The sequence below is a fragment of the Phoca vitulina genome, unplaced genomic scaffold, assembly GCF_004348235.1.
Source record: "Phoca vitulina isolate PV1807 unplaced genomic scaffold, GSC_HSeal_1.0 scaffold1, whole genome shotgun sequence".
Taxonomy (NCBI): domain Eukaryota; kingdom Metazoa; phylum Chordata; class Mammalia; order Carnivora; family Phocidae; genus Phoca; species Phoca vitulina.
The window spans coordinates 37,354,468-37,381,840 of NW_022589704.1; the positions used below are offsets into that span (position 1 = coordinate 37,354,468).

General features: G+C 38.8%; 1 protein-coding gene across 4 annotated transcripts; it reads right to left on the reverse strand.

Annotated features, from left to right (window-relative positions):
- Positions 1-3,347: 3,347 nt before the first annotated feature.
- Positions 3,348-27,303, reverse strand: COQ10B (coenzyme Q10B). Of its 4 annotated transcripts, none has more exons than XM_032405529.1 (5): positions 27,077-27,302; positions 20,881-21,030; positions 11,075-11,267; positions 6,509-6,610; positions 3,348-4,802 (listed from the first exon to the last, which is right to left on the reverse strand). In XM_032405529.1, exons 1-5 carry the CDS (start codon positions 27,196-27,198, stop codon positions 4,635-4,637), a joined length of 735 nt encoding a protein of 244 aa, XP_032261420.1. In that variant the 5' UTR covers positions 27,199-27,302; the 3' UTR covers positions 3,348-4,634. The 4 variants fall into 4 exon arrangements, with proteins under 4 accessions (XP_032261420.1, XP_032261428.1, XP_032261447.1 ...); XM_032405537.1 differs by lacking the exon at positions 27,077-27,302 and adding an exon at positions 26,802-27,026 and having other exon boundaries at positions 4,140-4,802; XM_032405556.1 differs by lacking the exon at positions 27,077-27,302 and adding an exon at positions 26,680-26,779 and having other exon boundaries at positions 4,140-4,802.
- Positions 27,304-27,373: the final 70 nt, after the last annotated feature.

Here is a 27,373-nt window from a genome sequence, read left to right on the forward strand (position 1 = left end):
CTGTGCCAAAAGACCTAGTCTGCTCCTCCGTTTGGCCTTGGAGCTGCTTCCTTGAGACTGGTAGAAGCTAGGCACTGAGGTAAATGCTCTTGTGTACAAAGCTTGGGCAGAACGAGAAGGAAAAATAAAGTCCATCACAGATCAAAAGCCAAAGTCGCTTGAAATCTGCACCTAGAAATATCTGTGCTTTGCTTGGATTAGAAACAGAATGACGAGATTAAAGGGGGCTAAATAAAAGGCATTTTAAGTGAACAAAATGTGCCTAGAATGTAGTTTGGGCTATAGAAGTAGCAAAAGGCAAACCAGTATCAAAAGAAACCTTCGAGAAAGGGTTTTTTATTTCTTTAAAGATTTTATTTGACAGACACAGCAAGAGAGGGAACACAAGCAGGGGGAGTGGGAGAGGGAGACGCAGGCTCTCCGCTGAGCAGGGAGCCCGATGCGGGGCTCAATCCCAGGACCCCGGGATCATGACCTGAGCCGAAGGCAGACACTCAACTGAGTGAGCCACCCAGGCCAAGCTAGGTGATAAGAAAAGAGATGAAAAACACCTGGACTTTAAAAAATTATTAGAGCATGACCAGCCTAAAGAGATGAGCAGAGGAAAATATGAGTGTCAGTGCTAGACACTGAATTACATACTTGAATTAACTCTCAACAATCTTGGATTAGGGACTCCTTACTAAACCTATACCACACTGTAAACAGGCTGTGAAAGGTTAAGTAGCTTATACAAAGTCTCGGAGCTATTAAGTGGTAGACCTCAGATTTGAACCTGGGTTTGAAGAGCTTACACTCTTAAAGAGCCAGCCTGGCTGGAATGAACCCCCTAAGCCAGGATCTAGGCAATTGTAAAACCCTTTGAAAGCTGTAGCCAGAGAAATCATTTAATTGGGAAATTGTATTTCCCCTCTGTCACTAATCTTACAGAATGCCAGCAGGTAGGCATTTCTACTCCCTCTCCCTCTCCCCACCCCCATATTTCTCTAGGACAAGAGAATCATGTAGAAAAACAAAAGACTTCCAGATTCTGACATTTGAGAGTCCCTCCAATGAAAAGGCTGGCTCACCTTATCACTGTACAGTGGAACTCACTAGTCAGTATGCCCTACCTTAATGCCAATAAGCTTTTTAGTCCCTTACTTTCAAATATCAATGGGCAAACAAGAACCATCAGACAAGCCTAAGCATGAAGAATAGCAAAAACCAGAAGGGATCTAGGGGAAATTTAAAAAATCATAATTTAAAAGATGAGATCTTGTTGCCATAAACCAAGGAAGCCGTAACAAAAAGGAACAATTAGAAAACATTCTTGGCCAATATAAAGTTAACAGAAGGGCTGGAAAATAGAACTGGGGAAATCTAAAAAGCAGAACAAAAAAATGGAAAATAGGAAAAATGATAAAGATTTAATATAAGAGGTCAAATATCTAATTACTTAGGAATACCTGAATGATAGACCCAGAGAATATGGAGGGGAGGAAATTAACCAACAAATAATTCAAATTCCTCAGGATTCAAGTCACCGAGTCTGTGACTGACAGGGCCCACAAGGGGCCCAGCACAATTAATTAGGACAAGGCAACAGGGCAGATCAGCATGCAATTTCAGACTACCCAGGAGACAAAGTTGATTTTAAAAGCTTCCAGAGACCAAAAACTGGATGCTATACAACGGACTGGGAATAACAATGGCATAAGACTTCTCAAGAACAGCACTGGACGCCAGAATACAATGAAGTCAGATCTTCAAATTGGGATGAGAGGAGGGAGAGGATATTATCTTTAGAGTTCTATACTCAAGTGTGAATATAAAACAATGACATTCAGACACTTGGGGATTCTAAAAACTTAGCTCCCACTTGCCTTTTCTCAGGAAACCGCTAAAGGATTTCCCCAGCATTTTGAAAGTAAATTAAAAATCAGAGGCCAAGATTCAGGATACAGGGAGCCCCCAAAAGAGAAGTGAAGGGCAATGCTGGGATGACTGCAGGGGAGCCCCAGGAGGACAGCTGCACAACAGCCTAGAGAGCAACCAGTGCAGACTGCATGATAAAGGGGTGGCTGCAAGGAACTGAATGACTGAACTTGAAGTGGGTTAAACACACTACAATGCTGTTCTTGCACATAACCAGGAAGACAAAGTTGACAGCTACAAGGTTGGTTCCTTCAGCCCTTGATGTCCCAGTTGGCTTCTCTGGAATTACTGCCTCTTCCCTCTGTGACAAGGTGACAGATGTAGCTGCAAACCGTGTCCAAGGAAAACACATCAGGCAAACACCAAGGAAAAGTTTCTCCTGCTTTCCACAGAGAGAAAAACCTTACCTAGTAGCAGTCGTATCCCATCAGTCTTCCCCTAAGATTCCAATGACCAGAAGTCACTTAAAGGAAAGTTTATAAAGGTGTTTTTTTCCCTCTTCCGATACAGAAAGCACTGACGCCACACTTAAGTCCACAGGTCATGGCCTCCAGAGTGTTGTACTAGATAAAGCAAAGAGCATAGGTACTGGAGCCAGAATGCCTGGGTATATTGTATCCTGTCTCTACTTACTGTAACCTGGGTTCTCACCATACTTAGGGAACCTCATGGTTGACTAAGATGGATGGCTAGATCAAGGTGATAGGTGTGTATTCCTGGGATCCCTCACCAAAATACTATCTACATACTCTCATAATAGCAGCCCAGTTAGATCCCAACCGCTAAGTTAGATTCTGAACCTGAGAGCTTATCTATGGCATTTACAAGAACAGTGGTAAAGTACAGGTTCTTATATCCATCAAAAGAAAAGTAATATATACAGGGATAAAAAATTATCTGGGTCTTATCTCTGCCATTTGAAAAAAATTTTGTTATTTAAAAAGTAATCATAGGGGGGTGCCTGGGTGGCTCAGTCGTTAAGCATCTGCCTTCCGCTCAGGTCATGATCCCAGGGTCCTGGGATCCAGCCCCGCATCGGGCTCCCTGCTCTGCAGGAAGCCTGCTTCTCTCTCTCCCACTCCCCCTGCTTGTGTTCCCTCTCTCCTCTCTGTCTCTCTCTGTCAAATAAATAAATAAAATCTTTAAAAACAAAAACAAAAAAAACCTCCCTTTAATAAATAAATAAATAAATAAGTAAGTAAGTAATTATAGGGGCGCCTGGGTGTCTCAGACGGTTAAGCGTCTGCCTTCGGCTCAGATCATGATCTCAGGGTCTTGGGATCAAGCCCCGCACTGGGCTCCCTGCTCAGCAGAGCATTGGCTTGTCCCTCTTCACTTCCCCCCCACCCCCGCTCATGCTCTCTCTAATAAATCAACAAAATCTTTAGAAGAAATAAATAAAAGGTAATTATATACAAACTACGGATACTCTGAGGGGATACCTCATTGGTAAGTGGAAAGATACTGCTTCCCCTGTGTGAAGCTCCAACCAGTTGCATGTGAGCAGACTGCAGGAGTCCTTCACCACCGTATACACCAGCAAGTGGCACACAGCAGGCACTCAAAACAGAATTTTGGAAACATGCTTTTATGTAGGGAGCTAATTACTGAGGTACCTTGTTTATCTGAGGAAACAAATAGCACTCTGACTAGAAAGGTAATGCAAGAGGGTTGTTGTGTATGGAGTGAAAGGAGGGAAGATCAGTATTAATTAAAGGAAGACAATTTTGCCCAGATTTGTTTCATAAAATGCTACAATTAAACTTTACTATGTCTAGTTAAAATACACATGGAAATAATATAGGAGGATTTCAATAACCAAAATAACTGTACAAAAAATAAACAAATTAACTTTATTAAGTTACCACTTCAGTCCTTTGACATTGATTTGTCTATAAAAATATCAGTTTGAAATATATTATTGAAAGTGAGTACACACAATAAATAGAAAATAGGGATACATGGTGCTGGAAACGCATCAACCAACTTATCTTCATCCATTACCCACTACTGTAGACAAAATCTGACAAACAATCAGCATTATTGAAAGAGTAGTGAAAGTACCTGGGAGAGGGTTGCAAACTACAAGAGAACTAGCTTAAAGCTCTGGACCACTCACCAAAAAAAATATTCATTGTTTATCTGGGAGTTAATCTCACTATATATGGCACTGAATTTACCTACCACCCATAAGAACAATTTAAAAATAAGGAAAGTAGCTGAGGAACCTTCATTAACAGTATTTTTAAGTCAAAGTTTACTTTAAATATCTGATGATTATCCAAATATCCTAAGCTAAGAGGCAGGGTCCTATGACAATAAGTTATAAATAGTCTGAATTTAATAACTTAAAGGTGATATGGTTAATATAATACATACTATGTGAGTATCTCAACTGACCTCTTTCAAATAAGGTGATAATTAAAAGGCTTAAATTTACAGTTTCAATTTCTGGTAAGAGTGATGTCCATATTCTAGCAATAGTGATGACATCCCATTATCGTAAATATGCTAATATACACATTACTTTGAATTACACTTGATTGAATTCTATATACATGTGGTTCCATATTCCAAGTGCAAATTCTCAATGGTGCAGGTTTATAGTCAAATCTGGGTTTAACAAATGCTTTCTGACTTCTGAAAGCAAATGATAAAAGCACTTCCTAAAAGTAAATAAACTAAAGTTACAAGTAAGTGACCAGTTCTTTTTCCCTTTACGTGTGATGAACTTCATGAAGCATTAATTCCCGAGGTATATTTGTTTCTGGACCATACAGCTTACATGCTCTTCTTTCAAAGGCAGCTACCATCTGCTTTACAACTTCATCGAAAAACAGTGTGGCAAGCTGAGAGTGTAGAAGGGAGCGAAATTCAAAAGAAATCTGTAGGAAAAGGATAATTATTTTAGGAAGATCTTTCTTTTACTCAGTCTCTACTTAGGGTAGTGGTAACCAATTCAAAAGAAATCTGTAGGAAAAGCTTAATTATTTTAGGAAGATCTTTCTTTTACTCAATCTCTACTTACTCACACTGTGAAATGGGCTGCTTGGCCAGTATCTAAGGCAGAGCTGTATGGGTGTACCTAGATGAAATTTTTTAACACCCCTCAGAAGACGGAGACTTAGTTTCCACAGTAAGCACAACTACTGCTGACACCGTAAGCTTAAGTAAACAAGACCTGAACTTCATTTCAAGACAAATAATCTGCTTTTATTATTTCTAGTTAAAGAAAACTGGAAAAAAGCTTTACTGAATGAATACCATATTATTCTGGCTTCTTTTTAATGTGCCCCTTTTAGATCTAACCTATCTCTCAAAAGAAAATAAAGAAGGGAACTAATCCTTCTGATAGGTATTCCTAGGAGAAGTAGCAGCAGGAAGAGGAGATTGATCCACAAAACAGATAGGGTAGGTGCTACAATCTTAAAGTTAATAATGATTTATAACTTCATTTATATCTCCTCAAGATATAAGTCAAGGCAGGTGGTTTGAGAAATAGTATCTTAAGGACCAAATATCCATTAACCTTTAAAACTGCTTTAATTTTCATTTCTTTGGTAATTTTTCATTTTGAAGTAATTTCAAATTTATAAAAAAAGTTACAAAAATAGTACAAAGACTTCTCATATACCCATCACCCAGATTTCCCCTTTTTAATGTCTTATATAACCACAATGCAATTATTAAAGCCAGGAAATTAAGAGTTAATGCTACTAGATAATAACACTAATATCTAATCTACACATGCCTTATTCAAATTTCCCCAACGGCTCCATTAATGTCCACTAATTTTTGAATGAAAATAACTCAGGAGCTGAGAACATCAGCATATAGCAATGTAATCAAAATTATGACTATTTCTTGAAATGCAATGCCTGAGTTGCAAATACAGAGAATAACTCATGTATTATCTGTTCAAAGAAAAGCCACAAGTGGCTTTAAGTTTCTATAACCAAGGTGATGTGAGAACAAGGAAATACCATAGTCCCTAGATTTTAAAAACGTATTTTCCCCTTCTGCACTTTACTTCTGCATCATAAATCAATGTGTAGATTTTATTTGGTGTTAATAAACTGTTATTAAGCTCTTAGTGAAGTCATATGTCTTATAATCTATGGACCTATAAAAATCAGAAAATAGAGAAGGAATGACTATTCAAGGTTTCAAGAAATAGAGAAAGAGAAAGATTCATTAGTATTCCTTCTTATAAAGTTAGCATAGAAAAATCACCCTGAGTGACAGCAGTGAAAAGGGGAACTGACAATCTTAGGGATCCCAGGAGAAAAGAAAATGGCTTATATTGGCAAGAGGTCACTTCCTAGTACCAAACTGAAAATGAGATGGTTTTTTTTATCACCTGTGGTCTGACCTACATATTTTAAAAAAGAAATCTGAGATTTGAGATTTTCTGAATTCAGAAATATGAATTCAAAATTCAGAAATTTGAGATTTTCTGAAAGCATCTTTCAGTAATCACTATGCACATTAAGATTAATTACAGCAGCTGGATTCTAATCAATGGATTATTCCTTTTTTATCAACTTCACCTGATACTTGGAACAAACCAAGGGCTGTATGAGACACTTACTGAAAAATCCAAGGTACAAGTTCTTGGGTAGCCAGGAAGACCTGGGCTAAAACGCCAAACAGTCTCCAAATGATTGAAAAGCCTTCCATCAGTACAGGATGCCTAGAAAATGAAAAAACAAGATTGCAGTAAAATACCATTTAGACTGTCCAGAATCTACAACTGAGAATTATTTCTTTTTTTAAAATTTTTTAATTTTTAAAGATTTATTTATTTTAGAGAGAGAGAGCAAGAGAGAGCATGGGGGGGTGAGGGGCAGAGGGAGAGAGTCTTAAGCAGACTCCGTGCTGAGCATGGGCGATGCAGGGCTCGACCTCATGACCCTGAGATCATGACCTGAGCAGAAAACAAGAGTCAGTCGCTTAACCAACTGAGACACCCAGGCGCCCTGAGGATGATTTCTTTTTTAAAATATGTTTGTAGGTCAGACCACAGGTGATAAAAAAAAAAATCTCATTTTCAGTTTGGTACTAGGAAGTGACCTCTTGCCAATATAAGCCATTTTCTTTTCTCCTGGGATCCCTAAGATTGTCAGTTCCCCTTTTCACTGCTGTCACTCAGGGTGCTTAGAGTTTTCCCCTCCAGCAGCAAAACAGAAAGTGATTTTTCTGGAAGTTTATTTCCGGCCCTGCCATTTATAAGTAATCCTGAACAAGTTAATTCCCTGTACCATATTTCCTTAAATCTATAAAATGAGTATAATACCTATTTTATACCATTACTATGATATGTCTAAAATATTTATAAGGTATCTGGAACAGATCCTAAGTAGGGTTCTAGAATTCTCCTTTCCTACCCAAAGATTTTTCTCTTGTCTTTCACATTTAGTCTTTCCTTCACTCATTATTCTCTATTTCTAAGGGCAACTGTGGTTCTAGTTTTCCTGAGTCTGGCCCTGACCCATGTCCCTGATCCATTGCTTTCTTTAATCTCTAATCTCTTCGGTGCTCATGTTTATTTTATATGTGTATGTACACACTGAAACACAGTAGAGATATTATGTACAGTGCATCTTGATATTTCCCATTCTATATCATTAAAAGAAGGCTGATTGAGACCCACTAAGAGTTGCCTCCTGCAGTGTGAAAAATGGTGGCCAGAATCACAGTCACTAGTAGATTGTCAGGACTGGTTATGACTTTGAAAGAAGTTCAGCTTCTTTACTTACTATCCTAAGATGCTATCTGGGCCTTAGTACTAGTAGACAAATGATCTCAAGAAAACTATCACCTTCCCTCAGCAGCAAACCACCTTTTAAATTCTTGTTTCAAAGTCAACACCTGGGACGCCTGGGTGGCTCAGTCGGTTAAGCCTCTGCCTTTGGCTCAGGTCATGATCTCAGGGTCCTGGGATCAAGCCCCATGTCAGTCAGGGTCCCTGCTCAGTGGGGAGTCTGCTTCTCCCTTTCCCTCTGCTCCCCCCCTCACTTGTGTACATGTGCGAGTGCTCTCTCTCTCAAATAAATAAAATATTTTAAACCACCCCCCAAAAAAACTCAACACCCCCCTCCCCAATTAAGCCTTAAGCTTCCAGCTCTTTTGGTATATCCTGGGGCCAATAAATAATCAAGTCCCTCTACCCTTTTCTCTTTTCTTTTTTTTTTTTTTATAGAGAGCGAGAGCACTCACAAGTGGGCGGGGGAGGGAGCAGGAGAGGCAGAGAGAGAATCCAGGAGCCTCTGTCCCTTTTTTCTTTGATAACTTATTCCTCTTAACAGTTTAGACATCCCTCCCTGAGCGTATACACTACAGATTAGCAAAAAGGACTTGTACAGATAAACTCTTTTCCCCCAAAGTGTACTTCTTCTTCCCCAGCTATTGCTTCCCTAAACACAGAATGCGGGATTAATTCTGACTATATCTGGATCTCTCCACAGATAGTTTAAACTGGAAGCCAAAGAGCTTAAAATATATTTACAGTTGATTCCTCACTTCCTCTTCATCTAAACTCTTTTGAGTCAATTATCAGATGAAAACATGGTAGAATCATTATAAAGAAAATCCAACCGCATCAATACTAAAAAGCATTTACAAAGAAATGCTCTATTTCACATTCATAAAAGAAAATATTTTAGTTGTTAAAATGGAAAACAATGAATGTTTAAAAATTTATTTAGACATGATAAAATAGTAGTCATCAAAATGCTAACTAATAGCTAAATTTAGTCACATTATGCTAAGTCACTGGGGAAAAGTGAAAATTTTCTTCAAACGGTTCGGTTTTATATATAGTTCAATAAAGACCATCTAATTTTTAAAAGCATCAACAATCTATTATAAAATCTTATTATTTCAGTTACCCAACTTTCAGGTAATATGTTCTACCCTTCTTTACAATCACATAAGAAGCTTATAAGAGGGTGCCTAGGTGGCTCAGTCAGTTAATCATCCGACTCTTGATTTCAGCTCAGGTCATGGTCTCAGGGTCATGAGATTGAGCCCCATATCAGGCTCCACACTGAGAGTGGAGCCTGCTTAAGATTTTCTCTCTCTCAAAAAAAAAAAAAAAAAAAGGCAGCTTATAGGAAATTTAACAGTGAAGGAGAAACAGTTATTGGGAATAATCACTATAATATACCAACTTCTTCTGACTACTTTTTCACAAAATGTGGCAGTGCTGTATTCATACCAATAATCTAGCCCAAGGACCCACAGATTTTTACTGGTATGTTTAGATATTGCTAAAGGCCTCATTCCTAACAGCACAGATACTGACCACAATAGGAGGTATTATGATGATGACCTACAACTGGTTGTTCTGACTGAACTGACCCAGACCATACAAACTATGGCATGTAAAATGTTTGTACTGTGACTCAGGTAGTAAGATTCATGGAACCAATGCCTCTATTAAATCTGCTGAAAACTTTCAAGGGCTTCTGGCCATTACATATTCATGTACAATAGAATTACTGACATGTCACAGGCACATTTGGGGCAAGTAATAATTTGCAGAAAAAAGTCACATGGCTTCTGCTGTTCCCTTGGTTTTAATGATTTGTGTTCTATGCCACATGCTTGTATTAAGTATTAAAATCCAAAATGTGAACCCAGGGACAACTGAAAGCTGAGCATACATAGTTGTGTGTTACTCTCAAATACATCTTCAAACAATAAATTAGCACATTAAGTGAAGCAGCTTATTTTATTGGAAAAATAGCTTTGGGATCTGACATATAGTAAGAATTTGCATAAGGTTTGTAATTTTTCTAATCCTCATAAACTGAGATAGCAATGATCATTTCATACATGTTATTATGAAGATTTTTTTCTTTCTTTCTTTTTAAAGATTTACTTATTCATCTGAGAGAGAGAGAGTATGTGCACACAGGGGCAGAGGGAGAGAGAGAGAGAAATTCCAAGTAGACGCCACGCTGAACATGTAACCAGAAGCAGGTTGTTTTTCTTTTTTTTCCCCCAAGAGTTATTTTAGTTAGATGCAGCATAATACATGAAGATTTAAAGTTTTAAGAGACTGAGGTCAGGAAACAGAAAAACATTTAAAGATTATAGAGATACTCACTGGTGTCAGAAAGACTGAACCAGAGTCCTGGCTCTGTAATCTTGGGCAAGTTATCTAACTCTTCTAAGCCTTAATTCGCTCAACTGTAAGATGGAGAACGGTAACATTTGAATCTCAAAGGGCTGTAGCGAAGACTAAATGAATAATTCAAGTAAAGCACTACAAAGAGCTCGATAAATATTAGCTATTGTAAGAGAGACAGTGCAGTACAGAACTCCAAAACTATGAGACAAACAGGTGGAAACATTCATAATGGCAAAGTCCCGTGAGGCACGGCCTTTTAAGTGGAGTTCAAGTTTGAGAGTAAGATGAGTGTGGACTCCAAGTCTTAGCTTCACTGGACAGTAGACTCTCTCTGGTATGAGAGATGCCACCTCCTTCAATGCCTAACAAGGAGCTGACAAAGGCATTTAGCTCTGGCTAATTACCAAGAAATGATATCCTATGGGCATAAAACACAACTAAGCTTTAAGTCTTTGGTCACCAAACTCTAGGAATTCAAAAGAATTCTATGGAATTCTGCCTTTTTTGTGTGTTTAAGCCTGGGTATCTGTCTATACATGTCCCCTCTTTTGACAAGGATAAGATGATCAATACAATACTTGTAACAGTACCTGGCATTTCAGTACCCACCGCATGGCAGGATGACCTCAACAATGTTTATGTTATCCACATTTGTATCTTTTCTACCTTTCTTCATCCTCTCACTTTTCCTGCCTTAACTTCTAAAACAACTAGCGCAAAAATTAACTTTAAACACTTTTCACTTGTGTGGTCCAATCTTTCCTAAGGATCAGTAATCCTCAACTGAAGAAAAAAAGAAAAAGCTTCTTATTTACATATTCTAGTCAAATTTCTGTTTGGAAAGAATAATGCTAATATTGTATAAAACAGCACAGTTAGGAGACATAAGAAATCATTTGTTTTTTCCCCCTCCATCTCTGATTAGTTTAGGGAAATACTTTTAAGCTATTATACTTTAAATTATTTGATATAATCAACACTTGGGAAATATTTAAAAACAATGAAAACCAAAACTATTACCTTTACCAAATGTGGTTTCACCAAGGTTACTACTGATGTGTAGCGCTCCAACACAGGTGGAAACCCAATTTCTAATCGTGTTTTGCAGTATCCGGTTCTCTTTGATATTATATCTGATTTTTTGCACCAAGGAACAAAATGCTTGTAATCCTCCATTCCTGATACCACATCATACATTTCCTGCATAGAATATCTTGAAAAAAACAAAAAAGAGAGAGGTGTTAACTACACCTATTTATAAGGCATATATATACTTTAAATTGAATATAAATAAAGCTTAGTGTGTACAAGGCAATAAATCATTTGGTAATTATGCTAAACCACACATAGAAATGAATGACTTCAAAGCAATACAAAAAGATAAAAGGGAGCTAAATATTTGCATAAAGCAGAGGTCATAATTTAGCATACCACAGGTTGAATCTGGCTTACACATGTGGTTTTTGAAATTTTAATTAGCAGCCAGCATTTAAAAATTGAGGGCTTGAGAAAAAAAAAAAAAAACAGGGCACCTGGGTGGCTCAGATGGTTAAGCATCTGCCTTTGGCTCAGATCCTGACCTCAGGGTCCTGGGATAGAGTCCCGCATCGGGCTCCCTGCTCAGTGAGGAATCTGCTTCACCCTCTGCCTCCCCACCCCTCCCCCTGCTCGTGTGCTCACTCTCGAATGAATAAAATCTTAAAAAAAGAGAGGAAAAAAACTCAACTGGAAGCAACTTACTTATCAGTCAATAGATGTTAATAAATGCTTAATATAATAAAAATTGTTAAAAATTATGGCATATCCATACTGTGGAACTCCGTACCAGTTATTTATAAGAATTAGAATCAAATATTTTAAAGTTTGTTTATTTATTTATTTTAGTAATCTCCACACCCAAAATGGGGCTCAAACTCATGACCCTGAGATCAAGAATTGCATGCCCTTCTGACTTAGCCAGCCAGGCGCCTCCCACTTTGTTTTTAAGTTTATTTGTTTTAAGATCAAATATATACTTTAGAGCAAAGAGGTTTACAATATATTCTTATGTGAAAAAAACACTTTACAAAGCAGACAGGATATGGACGATTCTATTATCCATTTAGGAAAAATTATAAATAAATACTGCATTTCTCACTTTTAAACACTTGATATTTATTTTTTCCTGAAACTAATTGTTATATCAACATAATAACTGTAATGAAAATATATTTTAAAAGCCCTGGAAGGACACAGATTAAATAGATTTTTTTAAAGATTTTATTTATTTGAGAGAGAGAGAACACGAGCAGAGGGGAGGGGGCAAAGGGAGAGGGAGAGAGAGAAGCAGACTGCCCACTCAGCAGGGAAACCAACATGGGGCTTGATCCCAGGACCCCAAGACCATGACCTGAGCTGACGGCAGATGCTTAACTGACTGAGCCACCCAAGCACTCCAACATCAATAGTTTTTAACTCAAGAAAAAGAAGTAGGAGTAAAAATAGTACATATACTTCTATATTGTTAGATTTTTATACAAGTATGTAGTATTTTTAAAATTAAAAAAAAAAGAAACCATTCTAGAACACAAAGAAAGGAACCTCTCATTCTTTTTATGAGCCACCATAACACCCTGCCAACCTGAATGTGACAAAGAACATAAAAAATAAAACCTGTAGACCAATATCACCTGTGATTACTGAAGCAAAAATTCTAAATATCAGCAAATAAAATCCAGCAATGCATTAAAAAAATTAGCAATCAAATTCAACTCTTTTAAAGATTCATGGATGGCTTAATACTAAGAATTATAACATTATAACCATATGAACCAGAAGAAGAAAAACTGTATAATTCCCTCCATAAATGGTCAAATACCAAAAGCACTCCCATTAGAGTTATAAGTAAGACAAAGATGTTAGTTATTACAGTCATATAACGTTGTTTTGGGGAGGAGTACAAGACAGTGGAGGAGTAGGAGACCTTAGTTTCATCTGGTCCCAGGAATTCAGCTAGATAGCTATCAAATCATTCTGAATATCTGTGAACTCAACTGGAGAGCTAAGAAAAGATTAGCTGCAACTCTACAAATAGAAAAGCAACCACTTTCTGCAAGGTAGGAGAATGACAAGATGGAAAAAATCACCTCAAAAAAGAGAACAAGAGGCAGTACTGACTGCCAGGGACCTAATCAGTATGGACATAAGTAAGAGGTCAGAACTAGAGTTCAGAATAACAATTATAAAGATACTAGGTGGGCTTGAGAAAAGCATAGAAGACACTAGAGAATCCCTTTCTGGAGAAATAAAAGAACTAAAATCTAACCAAGTCAAAATCAAAAAGGCTATTAATGAGATGCAATAAAAAATGGAGGCTCTAACTGCTAGGATAAATAAGGCAGAAGAGGGAATTAGTGATATAGAAGACCAAATGATGGAGAATAAAGAAGCTGAGAAAAAGAGGAACAATTACTGGATCATGAGGGGAGAATTCGAGAGATAAGTGATACCATTAAGTGAAAACAATATTAGAATAATTGGGATCCCAGAAGAAGTGGGGGGGCAGAAGGTATACTGGAGCAAATTAAAGCGGAGAACTTCCCTTATCTGGGGAAGGGAACAGGCATCAAAATCCAGAAGGCACAGAGAGCCCCCCTCAAAATCAATAAAAATAGGGCAACATCCTGACATCTAATAGTAAAGCTTGCAAATCTCAGAGACAAAAAGAAAATCCTGAAAGCAGCTCGGGAGAAGAGATCTGTAAACTACAATGGAAGAAACATTACACTGGCAGCAGACCTATCCACAGAAACCTGGCAGGCCAGAAACGACTGGCATGATATATTCAGGGTGCTAAATGAGAAAACTATGCAGCCAAGAATACCTTACCCAGCTAGGATGTCATTCAAAATAGAAGGAAAGATAAAAATCTTCCAGGACAAACAGAAACTAAAAGAATTTGTGATCACCAAACCAGCCCTGCAAGAAATATTAAAAGGGATCTTTTAAGCAAAAAGAGAGTCCAAAAGTAACATAGACCAGAAAGGAACAGAGATAATCTACAGAAACAGTGACTTTACAGGTAATACAATGGCACTAAATTCATATCTTTCAATAGTTACTCTGAAAGTAAATGGGCTAAATGCCCCAATCAAAAGACACAGGGTATCAGATGGGACAAAAAAGCAAGACCCACTGATATGCTGTCTGCAAGAGACTCATTTTAGACCCAAAGACATCTCCAGATTGAAAGTGAGGGGGTGGAAAACCATTTATCATGCTAATGGACATCAAAAGAAAGCTGGGATGGCAATCCTTCTATCAGAAAAATTCGATTTTAAACCAAAGATGGTAATAAGAGATGAGGAAGGACACTATGTCATAATTAAAGGGTCTATCCAATAAGAAGATACAACAATTGTAAATATTTATGCCCCTAACATTGGAGCAGCCAATTATATAAGCCAATTAATAACAAAATTAAAGAAACACATCAGTAATAATACAATAATAGTAGGGGACTTGAACACACCCCTCACTGCAATGGACAGAACATCTAAGCAGAAGATCAACAAGGAAACAAGGGTTTTGAATGACACTCTGGACCAGATGGACTTCACAGCTACATTCAGAGCATTTCCATCCGAAAGCAACAGAATACACATTCTTCTAAGGTGCACATGGAACATTCTCCAGAACAGATCACATACTGGGTCACAAATCAGGTACCAAAAGACTGGGATCATTCCCTGCATATTTTTGGACCACAATGCTTTGAAACTGGAACTCAATCACAAGAGGAAATTTGGAAAGAACTCAAATACAAGGAGGCTAAAGAGCATCCTACTAAAGAATGAATGGTCAACCAGGAAATTAAAGAAGAATTTAAAAAATTCATGGAAACAAATGAAAATAAAAACACAACTGTTCAAAATCTTTGGGATACAGCAAAGGTGGTCCTAGGAGGGAAGTATATAGCAATACAAGCCTTCCTCAAGAAACAAGAAAGGTCTCAAATACACAACCTAAACTTACACCTAAAGGAGCTGGAGAAAGAAGAGCAAATAAAGCCTAAACCCAGCAAGAGAAGAGAAATAATACAGATTAGAGAAGAAATCAATGAAATAGAAACCAGGTTCAATAAAACTAGGAGCTGGTCCGTTGAAAAGAATTAATAAGATTGATAAGCCCCTGGCCAGACTTATCAAAAAGAAAAGAGAAAGGACCCAAATATATAAAATCATGAATGAAAGAGGAGATCACAACCAACACCGAAGAAATACAAACAATTATAAGAACATATGATGAGCAACTATATGCCAACAAATTAGGCAACCTAGAAGAAATGGATGCATTCCTAGAGACACATAAACTACCAAAACTGAAACAGGAAGACACAGAAAACCTGAACAGACCCATAACCAGCAAGGAAATTGAAGCAGTAATCAAAAATCTCCCAACAAAAAAGAGCCCAGGGCTGGATGGCTTCCCAGGGGAATTCTACCAAACATTTAAAGAAGAATTAATACTGGGGTGCCTGGGTGGCTCAGTCAGTTAAGCATCTGCCTTTGGCTCAGGTCATGATCCCAGGGTCCTGGGTTTGAGTTCCAGAGCAGGCTCCTTGCTCAGTGGGGAGCCTGCTTCTCCCTCTTCATCTGCCTGCCACTCCCCCTGCTTATGCTCTCTCTCTCACTCTCTCTCTCTCTGTGTCAAATAAATAAATAAAATCTTTAAAAAAAGAATTAATATATTCTTCTGAAGCTGTTTCAAAAAACAGAAATGGAAGGAAAACTTCCCAACAATTTCTATGAGGCCAGTATGACCTTGATCCCAAAACCATACAAAGACCCCACCAAAAAGGAGAAATACAGACCAATATCCCTGATGAACATGGGTACAAAAATTCTCACCAAGATGCTTGCCAATAGGATCCAACAGTGCATTAAAAGGACTATTAGCCACGACCAAGTGGGATTTATTCCTGGGCTGCAAGGGTGGTTCAACATCCACAAACCAGTCAATGTAATACATTACATTAATAAAAGAAAGGACAATAGGTGCAGAAAAAGCATCTGACGAAGTACAGCATCCTTTCTTTATTAAAACTCTGCACAGTGCAGGGCTGGAGGGAACATACCTCAATATCATAAAAGCTACATACAAAAAGCCCACAGATAATATCATTCTCAATGGGGAAAAACTGAGCGCTTTTCCCCTAAAGTCAGGAATACAACAGGGATGTCCACTATCACCACTGTTGTCCAACATAGTACTAGAAGTCCTAGCCTCAGTAATCAGGTGACAAAAAGAAATGAAGGGCATCTGAATCAGTAAAGAAGTCAAACTCTCACTCTTCACAGATGATATGATACTGTGGAAAACCTAAAAGACTCCACCCCAAAATTTCTAGAACTCATACTGGAATTCAACAAAGCGTCAGGATATATAATCAATGCACAGAAATCTGTTGCATTTCTATACATTAACAATGAGACAGAAGAAAGAGAAATTAAGGAGTCGATCCCATTTACAATTGCACCCAAAACCATAAAATACCTAGGAACAAACCTAACCAAAGAAGCAAAGGATCTGTACGCAGAAAACTATAGAATACTCATGAAAGAAACTGAGGAAGACACAAAGAAATGGAAAAACGTTCCATGCTCATGGATTGGGAGAACAAATATTGTGAAGATGTCAATGCTACCTAGAGCAATCTACACATTCAATGCAATCCCTATCACAATACCATCAACTTTTTTCACAGAGCTGGAATAAATAATCCTAAAATTTATGTGGAACCAGAAAAGACCCCAAATAGCCAAAGGAATGTTGGGAAAAAAAAAAAAAAACCCAAAGCTGGTGGGATCACAATGCCAGACTTCAAGCTCTATTACAAAGCTGTAATCATCAAGACAGTATGGTACTGGCACAAAAACAGACACACAGATCAATGGAACAGAAGAGAGAAGCCAGAAATCGACCCTCAACTCTAAGGTCAACTAATCTTCCACAAAGCAGGAAAGAATATCCAATGGAAAAAAGACAGTCTCTTCAACAAATGGTGTTGGGAAAATTGGACAGCCACATGCAGAAGAATGAAACTGGACCATTTCCTTATACCACACACAAAAATAGACTCAAAATGGATGAAAGACTTAAATGTGAGACAGGAATCCATCAAAATCCTAGAGAACACAGGCAGCAACGTCTGTGATCTCGGCTGTAGCAACTTCTTGCTAGGCACGTCTCCAAGGCAAGGGAAACAAAGGCAAAAGTGAACTATTGGGACTTCATCAAGATAAATATATATATATACACACACACACACACACAAATACATATAATGGAATACTACTCAGCCATCAAAATGAAATCTTGCCATTTGGAACAACGTGGCTGGAACTAGAGGGTATTATACTGAGCGAAATAAGTCAATCAGAGAAAGACAATTTTCATATGATCTCACTAATATGTGGAATTTAAGAAACAACACAGAGAATCACAGAAGAGAGGAAAAAATAAATGAGACGAAATCTGAGAGGGAGACAAACAGTAAGAGACTTTTTTTTTTTTAAGATTTTACTTATATGACAGAGAGAGACACAGCGAGAGAGGGAACACAAGTAGGGGGAGTGGGAGAGGGAGAAGCAGGCTTCCTGCCGAGCAGGGAGCCCGATGCGGGGCTTGATCCCAAGACCCTGGGATCATGACCTGAGCCGAAGGCAGACGCTTAATGACTGAGCCATCCAGGCGCCCCAAGAGACTCTTAATTATAGGAAACAAACTGAGGGCTGCTGGAGGGGAGGGGAGTTGGGGGATGGTGTAATTGGGTGATGGACATTAAGGAGGGCACATGATGTAATGAGCACTGGTTATCATTTAAGACTGATGAATCACTGACCTGTACCTCTGAAACTAATAATACATTATATGTTAATTAATTGAATTTAAATTTAAAAAATTAAGTAATTCAAGATGAAAACAAAATAAAACATTGTTTTCAAAGTATTATCATGAAATGAGGTCCACAGTAGAGGGGACGGAAAAAAACCCTACCTCCTAAACCTCCTAGGTTTTAGTCACTTTGAAATAAATGCTAAAATAAGTCCCATGAAGAAGTATGAAATCTTGCAGCCTGGAAGCTGTTATAAAAGTAGTCTACAACAACTAAGAAAGCAGTATGGCACAGTGGTCAAGGGTATGGACTTTGTAGTCAGAAAGGACTACACTCAAATACTAACCCTAAAACTAAGCCACATGACCCAGGGTAGGTTGTTTTAACTTCTCAATTTTATTTTCTTCATCCATAACTGAAAAGTACCTCTACAGGGTTCCTTTGAGGGTTAAGTGAAATAGTTTTGGCATAGTGCACAATGCTTAATAAGCAATTAATAAAGGGGCTCCTGGATGGCTCAGTCGGTTAAGCATCTGACTTCGGCTCAGGTCATGATCTCAGGGTCCTGGGATGGAGCCCAAATTAGGCTCCTCACTCAGCGGGGAGTCTGCTTGTCCCTCTGCCCCTCCCCTGCTTGTGTGCGTGCTGTCTCTCTCTCTTAAATAAATTTAAAAAATCTTTAATTAAAAAAAAAAGCACTTAATAGGGGCGCCTGGGTGGCTCAGTCGTTAAACGTCTGCCTTCAGCTCAGGTCATGATCCCAGGGTCCTGGGATCGAGCCCCGCATCGGGCTCCCTGCTCCGCGGGTAGCCTGCTTCTCCCTCTCCCCCTCCCCCTGCTTGTGTTCCCTCTCTCACTTGGTCTCTCTCTCTGTCAAATAAATAAATAAAATATTAAAAAAAAAAAGCACTTAATAAATAGTAGCTAATATTATATATTTATGTCAAATACGGGGGAAAAAGATAAGATGATCACTGGATAAGACCAATTTGTAATAAAAAGAATTCCAGCATGAGAAAGAATAAGGAAGTAAGTAACAATAAGTAAATATGGCGGAAAAATAATCTTAGGAATCATGCATGACACTTAATGTACATTATCTCCATGAGCTTCAGTTTCCTCATCTCTAAAATGGGAATAACAACACCTAGTTTCCATGGCTATTGTGAGAATTAAACGAAACTATAAATATAAAGCACCCAGTAATACCTGTCAAATGACAGGTACATAGTAAAAAAAAGATATTGGTAGTGATTCAAAAGTAAAACAGACTGGGCGCCTGGGTGGCTCAGTCATTAAGCATCTGCCTTTGGCTCAGGTCATGATCCCAGGGTCCTGGGATTGAGCCCCGCCTCCAGCTCCCTGCTTGGTGGGAAGCCTGCTTCTCCCTCTCCCACTCCCCCTGCTTGTGTTCCCTCTCTCACTGTCTCTCTCTCTCTCTGTCAAATACATAAATAAAATCTTTAAAAAAAAAAAAAAGTAAAACAGACCAATTCACTATTTATCTTTTCATTGCCATTTCTCTTTTTGACAGATACCAGCTCTGGCAAAGACGTCTACCTGTCCAATTATTTAGACTCTCTTTACACGGTGCTATTGCTGGGAAGAAGCTGCCCACCCGGAGGCTACTATTCCCAATTCCCCTCTTGCATTTAGATGGGATTACATGACTAGTTCTTGCCAATAATCCCTTCCAGACCAATATGGTTTAGAATCAAGTATATCTTCTTAAAAGACTAAGGAATTACAAAAGGCACAAGTTTAGATGGAGCTTAGGTTCCTAAACTGCTGCCCATGGATGGGGAATACCCACTTGAACTTTACATAAGAAAGAAATAAACTTTGGGGTTTTACCTGTATAGCTGCTAGCATTACCTTAACCAATACAGTGATTTAGCCAGTAATAAAGGTAATTTTAGTGACAAAAGCTGAGTCTGCTGAAAGTCCTTTACTACAGAAAAATCAGAACGGAAAAAGCAACTGAAAAAATTATTGAAATGCACTTTTACAAGAATTCATGTAATACTTAATGGCCTGTTGAGAATTAAGATCCCCTTGTAGAAATTCCCATATGAACAGATGCTGCATTTCTGGCTTAGCAGAACTGCAGTCTCTCTATTCTCTTCTATATATACCCCTAGATCAGGGGCCAAACCTGGCCCAAAGCCTGGTTCTGTAAATAAAGTTTTATTAGCACACAGTCACACCCATTTATTACATACTGTCCACAGCAATATGTTGTTTGGGCTACAATTACAATGACAGAGTTGAGTAGCTGCTACAGAGACAGTATGGTCCACAAAACCTAACATATTTACTATCTGGTCCTTTACAGAAAAAGTTTGCCAACCTACACTCCAGGTGGTAGGAGCCTCTTAGCACATCTGTATGTTACTTATCTATCTATGTCTATATGTGAGGGAGCTATTTAAACATATTGGTGTGGGGGCACCTGGGTGGCTCAGTCATTAAGCATCTGCCTTCAGCTCAGGTCATGATCCCAGGGTCCTGGGATTGAGCCCTGCATCGGTCTCCCTGCTCGGCGGGAAGCCTGCTTCTCCCTCTCCCGCTCCCCCTGCTTGTGTTCCCTCTCTCGCTGTGTCTCTGTCAAATAAATAAATAAAATCTTTAAAAATAAATAAATAAATAAACATATTGGGCCCAACATATCACTAATGTTGCCACTATAGAAACAAACAGTGTACAAAAATGTAGGTCTAAACAGTTCAATTATTTCCTTTACACATCAAGGTTTAAATCTATCCTATAAAGTTACCATATAATTATGTTCATTCAACAAATATTTATAAAACAGCAAAAGCTGTGGAAAGGCCAATCTAGAAAAACCAAAGCATATTCTGTAAGAAGAAAAATCCAGAAAAAAAGTCATGAATACTCTACAGAAAATTGTGAACATACTCTTTTAGCAGAACTATTATTATATACAAACCCTATAATTCTCCTCTCTGAATATTCTTTTCTTTTGTTTATTAATGGTGCAGCAATTCTGAAGAAGGTTCTTGCATATATCTCCTTAGGCAAAACTGAGGTATGTAGTGGAAGAGTTCTGCTCATCAGTATACCACAGGAAGCTAAATATCTAAAAAGACAAAAAGTACTTGATTTAGCGTAGCACTGAAAATTAAAAGGAACACAAATTATAGATTGTAAAATACTATCACACGTTATTTTTTTATTTTTTATTTTTTTTTAAAGATTTTATTTATTTATTTGATAGAGACAGCGAGAGAGAGAACACAAGCAGGGGGAGTGGGAGAGGAAGAAGCAGGCCTCCCGCGGAGCAGGGAGCCCGATGCAGGGCCCGATCCCAGGACCCTGGGATCATGACCTGAGCCGAAGGCAGACGCTTAACGGACTGAGCCACCCAGGCGCCCCCACACGTTATTTTTTTTAATGTAAACTCTACACCCAACATGGGGCTCGACATGATCCCAAGATCAAGAGTTACATGCTCCACCAACTGAGCCAGCCTGGCACCCCAGTAACTATCACACTTTAGAAGGCTTTGCAACTTTAGACTATTCCTGAAAATACACACACACACACACACACACACACACACACAGTTGTGCACACATGCATGCATAGGCACACGGAAAAAAATAAGTTTCTTAAGTACCATAAAGAAAACTAAAAATAACAGTTTATAGTTAGGGTTAGAAATTTCTGGCACAAATGGTGTCTTTCCCAGAAAGTTGGCTTTCAGTCTATAGTCACATATTACAACATATTCTTCCCATACACTTGCTAGAATATTCATCATCTATTTTCTTTCTTTCTTTTTTTTTTTTTAAGTAAACTCTACCCCCAATGTGGGGCTCGAACTCATAACCCTGAGACCAAGAGTCACATGCTCTACTGACTGAGCCAGCCAGGAACCCTTCATCATCTATTTTCTAACTCATCTATCCAGGTTGTCTTCCCAGCTGGATCCACAGAGGCTCCTTAATTCTTGATCTACTCTGAGACTTCAGATTGGAGATCTAGTGGTCCTGTTAGAACTGCTGCTCTGAATGACATATCAGATAAAGAGCTAATATCCAAAATCTATAAAGAACTTACCAAACTCAACACCCAAAGAACAAATAATCCAATCAAGAAATGGGCAGAAGACATGAACAGACATTTTTCCAAACAAAGAAGACATCCAAATGGCCAACAGACACATGAAAAAGTGTTCAACATCACTCAACATCAGGGAAATCCAAATCAAAACCTCAATGAGATACCACCTCACACCAGTCAGAATGGCTAAAATTAATAAGTCAGGAAACGACAGATGTTGGCAAGGATGTGGAGAAAGGGGAACCCTCCTACACTGTTGGTGGGAATGCAAGCTGGTGCAGCCACTCTGGAAAACAGTATGGAGGTTCCTCAAAAATTTGAAAATAGAGCTACCCTACAACCCAACAATTGCACTACTGGGCGTTTACCCCAAAGATACAAATGTAGTGATCCAAAGGGGTATATGTACCCCAATGTTTATAGCAGCAATGTCCACAATAGCCAAACTATGGAAAGAGCCAAGATGTCCATCAACAGATGAATGGATAAAGAAGATGTGGTATATATATATATATATATATATATATATATGTATATATATATATATACACAATGGAATATTATGCAGCCATCAAAAAAATAACAAAATCTTGCCATTTGCAACAATGTGGATGGAACTAGAGGGTATTATGCTAAGCGAAATAAGTCAATCAGAGAAAGACAAGTATCATATGATCTCATTGATAGAGGAATTCTTAATCTCAGGAAACAAACTGAGGGTTGCTGGAGTGGTGGGGGTGGGAGGGATGGGGTGGCTGGGTGATAGACATTGGGGAGGGTATGTGCTATGCTGAGCACTGTGAATTGTGTTAAGACTAATGAATCACAGACCTGTATCTCTGAAACAAATAATACATTATATGTTAAAAAAAAAAAAGAAGATAGCAGGAAGGGAAAAATGAAGAGGGGGAATCAGAGGGGGAGACAAACCATGAGAGACTATGGACTCTGAGAAACAAACTGAAGGTTTTAGACAGGGAGGGGGTGAGGCGATGGGTTAGCCCGGTGATGGGTATTAAGGACGGCACATATTGCATGGAGCACTGGGTGTTATATGCAAACAATGAATCATGGAACACTACATCAAAATAATGATGTAATGTATAATGACTAACGTAACATAATAAAATAAAATAAAATAAAAAAAGAACTGTTGCTCTGTTCTCCTTTCCCTTCCAATCTCCATTTCAATGCACATATGTAAAAACACATGTCAAGGAAATTAGAGTGTTACTTGTTTTGGGTACTTCTAAATATAGATGCCTGATATACTTTTATTCATCTGAATATTTTTTCCTTTCCCTAGTAAGATTATTGCATAACTATTTCATACTATTCATGTATTAGTTCACATACTTATTGAGCTTTTGTTCTGTGCTAGGCACTAGGGATATAATGGTAAAAATAAACTTTATGAGGATTACTTTGTAGTTGAGGATTCAAAAAAAGTGCTAAGAAAGAAATGGGGGTGGAGACATGTAATTGGGAGCTCCTTTAGTTAGGGCAGTCTAGGAAGTCCTCTGAGGTTATATTTCAGCTGAAACATAATGGAGAAGTTAGCCATGTAAAGAGAGCAATAGGTATGTATGTACATAAAAAATGTGTGTGTGTGTGTACATACAGTGTACATATATGGAAGGAGGCGAGGTAGATGGGGGGCATTCCAGGTAGTAGGGAAAGAGCTTGGCAGTATCGAGAGACTGAGAAAGACTAACAGTGTAGCAGCAGTATAGCAAGCCAGGAGAGTACCATGAAATAGTGTTAGATGGGTTGGAGTGGGATCATGCTGGGAATTATTAACCAGGATAAAGCAATTTGGAATTTATCCTCAGTGAGAAGCTGCTGAAGAATTCAAAGCAAAAGAGTGCTATTTCATTAAATCAAATCTTCAAATTATTTTTTTAAACATTTTTTTAAAAGATTTTATTTATTTATTAGAGAGAGCATGTGCACTGGAGGGGCAGAGGGAGAATCCTGAAGCAGATTCCCTGCTGAGGGTAGAGCCCAAGGTGGGGCTTGATCCCAGGACACTGAGATCATAACCCGAGCCAAAATCAAGAGTCAGCGGCTCATCAATTAAGCCACCCAGGTGCCCCCAAATTATTTTTTAAATATTTCTTATTTTTTGTTTTTTAAAACAGTTTGGGGGTTGGGAGGGAATCGCTGTGGCTCCCCGCCCCCCACTCCCATCCCCCTTACGGGTCACCAACTGCCACTGATGCCCAGGTATGGGCCGACCCTCCAGCTCCATCCATTTTCAGGGCTAGTTGATTTGGCAGGTGAGCTGTTACACACTCCCTAGCAGACCCAAATTATTTCTTAAAAGGGGAATGGATGGCCTCGTCAAATCTCCTTATGTCCTACATAAAATCTGCCTTATGAAATAGGATTTACATATAAACAAAATTTCTTTAAGGACATAGACACCCTACAGTTTGGCCGGGGTGGAAGAGCCAATCAAGTCAAACAAAGAATGGTTGAAGAAATTGGGAATATTCAGCCAGAAGATAGGGATGATACCTGAGGATATGGTTCCAAAATGTAAGACAAAAGTCCAATTGGATGGAGACAAATTTGGGCTCCATAATACAAGAACTTTTGAACAATTAACATTCTTTATAAAAATTAGATGGGCTTCTTCCAGAGTCAATGAAATAGAGGTCAATGAAAATGGTTAAGCTAAACGCTGCACAACTATTAAATAAAATGTAAAGGAAAAGAATAAAACATATGAACTGTATGGATGAACTTACTGGCCCCTTTAAGACTTTAGGATATTTATGTATCCAGCTCTAAATAACACTTCAAAAAAATGAACGATGGGGAAAATATAGTAAAACAAGATAGCTTTCAGAATTCTAGGTTTTCTAGGCTATAACAAGTAGTATTTGATTTTATAATGATGATAACAGCATATTTTAAAGATATCTATGATATTCTTTTTTAGTCAAAAGAGATTTTAGATAGATTCATCTTCTAGAGAGAAAAATTTGTTCCTATTTTAGATAGATTCATCTCCTAGAGAGAATAAAAGTGTTAGTGTTCCCAAAAATCTTTAAAAATATGATTTGTTATGTGCATCTTATTTTAAAGGCAGAGATAATATTAAAATAAGTGGTGTGAATTTTCTTTAGAGTTAACCTATAGAGTTTGCTTAGAAGTTGGATTATACTAATAAAAAGGAATGAGTTACTCTGCTAAATGAAGCAGAACAGCAGAAATAAAAAATTAGGCAGTTAATTTAGCTTCCCCCTTTAGAAAGTCACATAACATAATTTAGGATCTCTGTTAATTGTATTGATCACAAAAACCAAATCTGGTGTACAAAATACCTAATCACGTTTCCCTTCTAAAACATACTTTGTTATAACAGTTTTACCTATTTCCCCACTTCTTGTATAGTTACCTTATTACCTATTATTGGAAGCCAATTATGTGACAAATATTGAGCACACCTAATAATTTTCTGATAAGTCAGTATCAGAAAAGGCAGCATCTCTGAAAACCTTTATTTAAAAAAGCTAAGACCGTTGCTTCTGAAGAGGTGAACTGGTTGACCAGGAAACTTACTTTTCACTGTACATGGTTTTGAATTTTGTACCAAGTTTATGTAATACCATCGCCCCAATCTCCCCTTCTTCCTGCCCAAAAAAACCCCCACAAAAAACCCTTACACAATCTGATTACAATCATAAAGGAAATAGCTGTGTTTAGAGCAAGCTAATAGTTTTCCTGATGAATTCCCATACTATGGTTAAAAGCACTGGACAGCACATCTAGTTTCACACATCATCAAGAATAATATAATATCTTCAACTGCAATGAGGAGCCATACAGTCATATGTATTGTTAAACCATGAAATTAAAACTGAATCAGATGAAGGACAGCTTTTTGTCACTAACTTTCCAATACTACATCTCAAATACTCTACTATAATAAAGGCCAGAACGTATGTTAGTGCTTCTGCCCAAAAATGAGCTCATAAACTTCCTCCCTCTTCATTATTATAAACAATAAATATTTGTCTTGGAATTTACGCCTTAATTTGATCATTAAAACAATCTTATTTTTTTCTTAGAAGTACAGTTTGGTTTATTTGCAAGCCAACATTTTATAAGGGTAACACAAACAGATCTAAAGCATGATAGGCTATGTTCTGCTTAGAAGTCCTCTTTCAGGCTGTTTCCTTCAGCAGGACTAAACGATATGAGATTATTTTATTTCTATTTCAACCACTATTTCTCTAAAAGGATTTAGAGTTGGCTGTTTCGGGTAATTGAAAAATTCCTCATTAAATCTAAATTCCTGGAGTTCAACATTTGTGCTTTCTCCCTTCATTCTGTACTGTTTACAACTGAATACATTTTAAACACTATAATTTTCGAGCATACTTTATTACAAAGTCATTTGTAAAAAGAAACTAAGTGGTCGAAGTATGTAATCATTCCTGTCTCCGCCTCCACCCACAAAAAGGAACCAACCAGGAAAATCGAAGACTGGTTCAAGGTTACAGGACCTCTAAGTTACAGTCGAGTGGAAAAAAATCGTATTGGCTACGTTCAGTTTTGCAAGCACCAAAGGGCAGAGTCAAAGACCCCCTACCCCAAACTGGGAAAGGACATCGGGCCAGCAGGCACGCTGGAGGAACAGAAGAGGGCTCACCGCCGGGCCACAAGCTCCCACAGCCCGGCAGCCAGCAACTCTTGGGCCGCAAAGTTAAAACTTCCCGAGAGCAGCAACAGCAGCAGGCCGTAGGGGAGGAGACCGGAAGAACCCCAAGTTACCCGTTGTCGAGTTGCTTTATCAGTGGCTCCTAAAGTCGCTCGGCCGAGGACTCACCACCTCTCGCGAGGGTAGCGAGCCACTAACCCGACGAGCCTCCCGCCCGGGGTGACGTGCGCAAAGCCTAAGTACCTCAAATGCCGATCTCAGGACTTTGTCTCTTTAGAGACGCGGAAATGCGTCCGGTCCGGCCCCGCCTCACCCCAAAATTCCTCGGGCCCTCCACTCGGCAAGCCCAGGCCGAAAGCTACCCCCGTCGCAGCACCCCTGTTATTACCTGACGTACCGCGCAGCTCCCTGCGCCGGAGCCGGGGTTCCGGCCGCTGCCGTCGACTTTGGACGGCATCCCGAAACCACCTTTCTTAGAGCCCTCTGACCGGTCCGAGCTGCCATGATCATCTCACTAAAGCCGGTCACCACCTCCGGGACCAGACCCACGGCACCGCCCTCCTGCGGCCCGCGGAGCCACCCGGCTCCGGCGCCTTCCAGCCAATCGGCGGGCCCCTTGAGCCGCCAGACACGCCCCCTCTTCCCACCCTGAAAGCGCAGAGCTGACGCAAGCTCCCACTGCTTG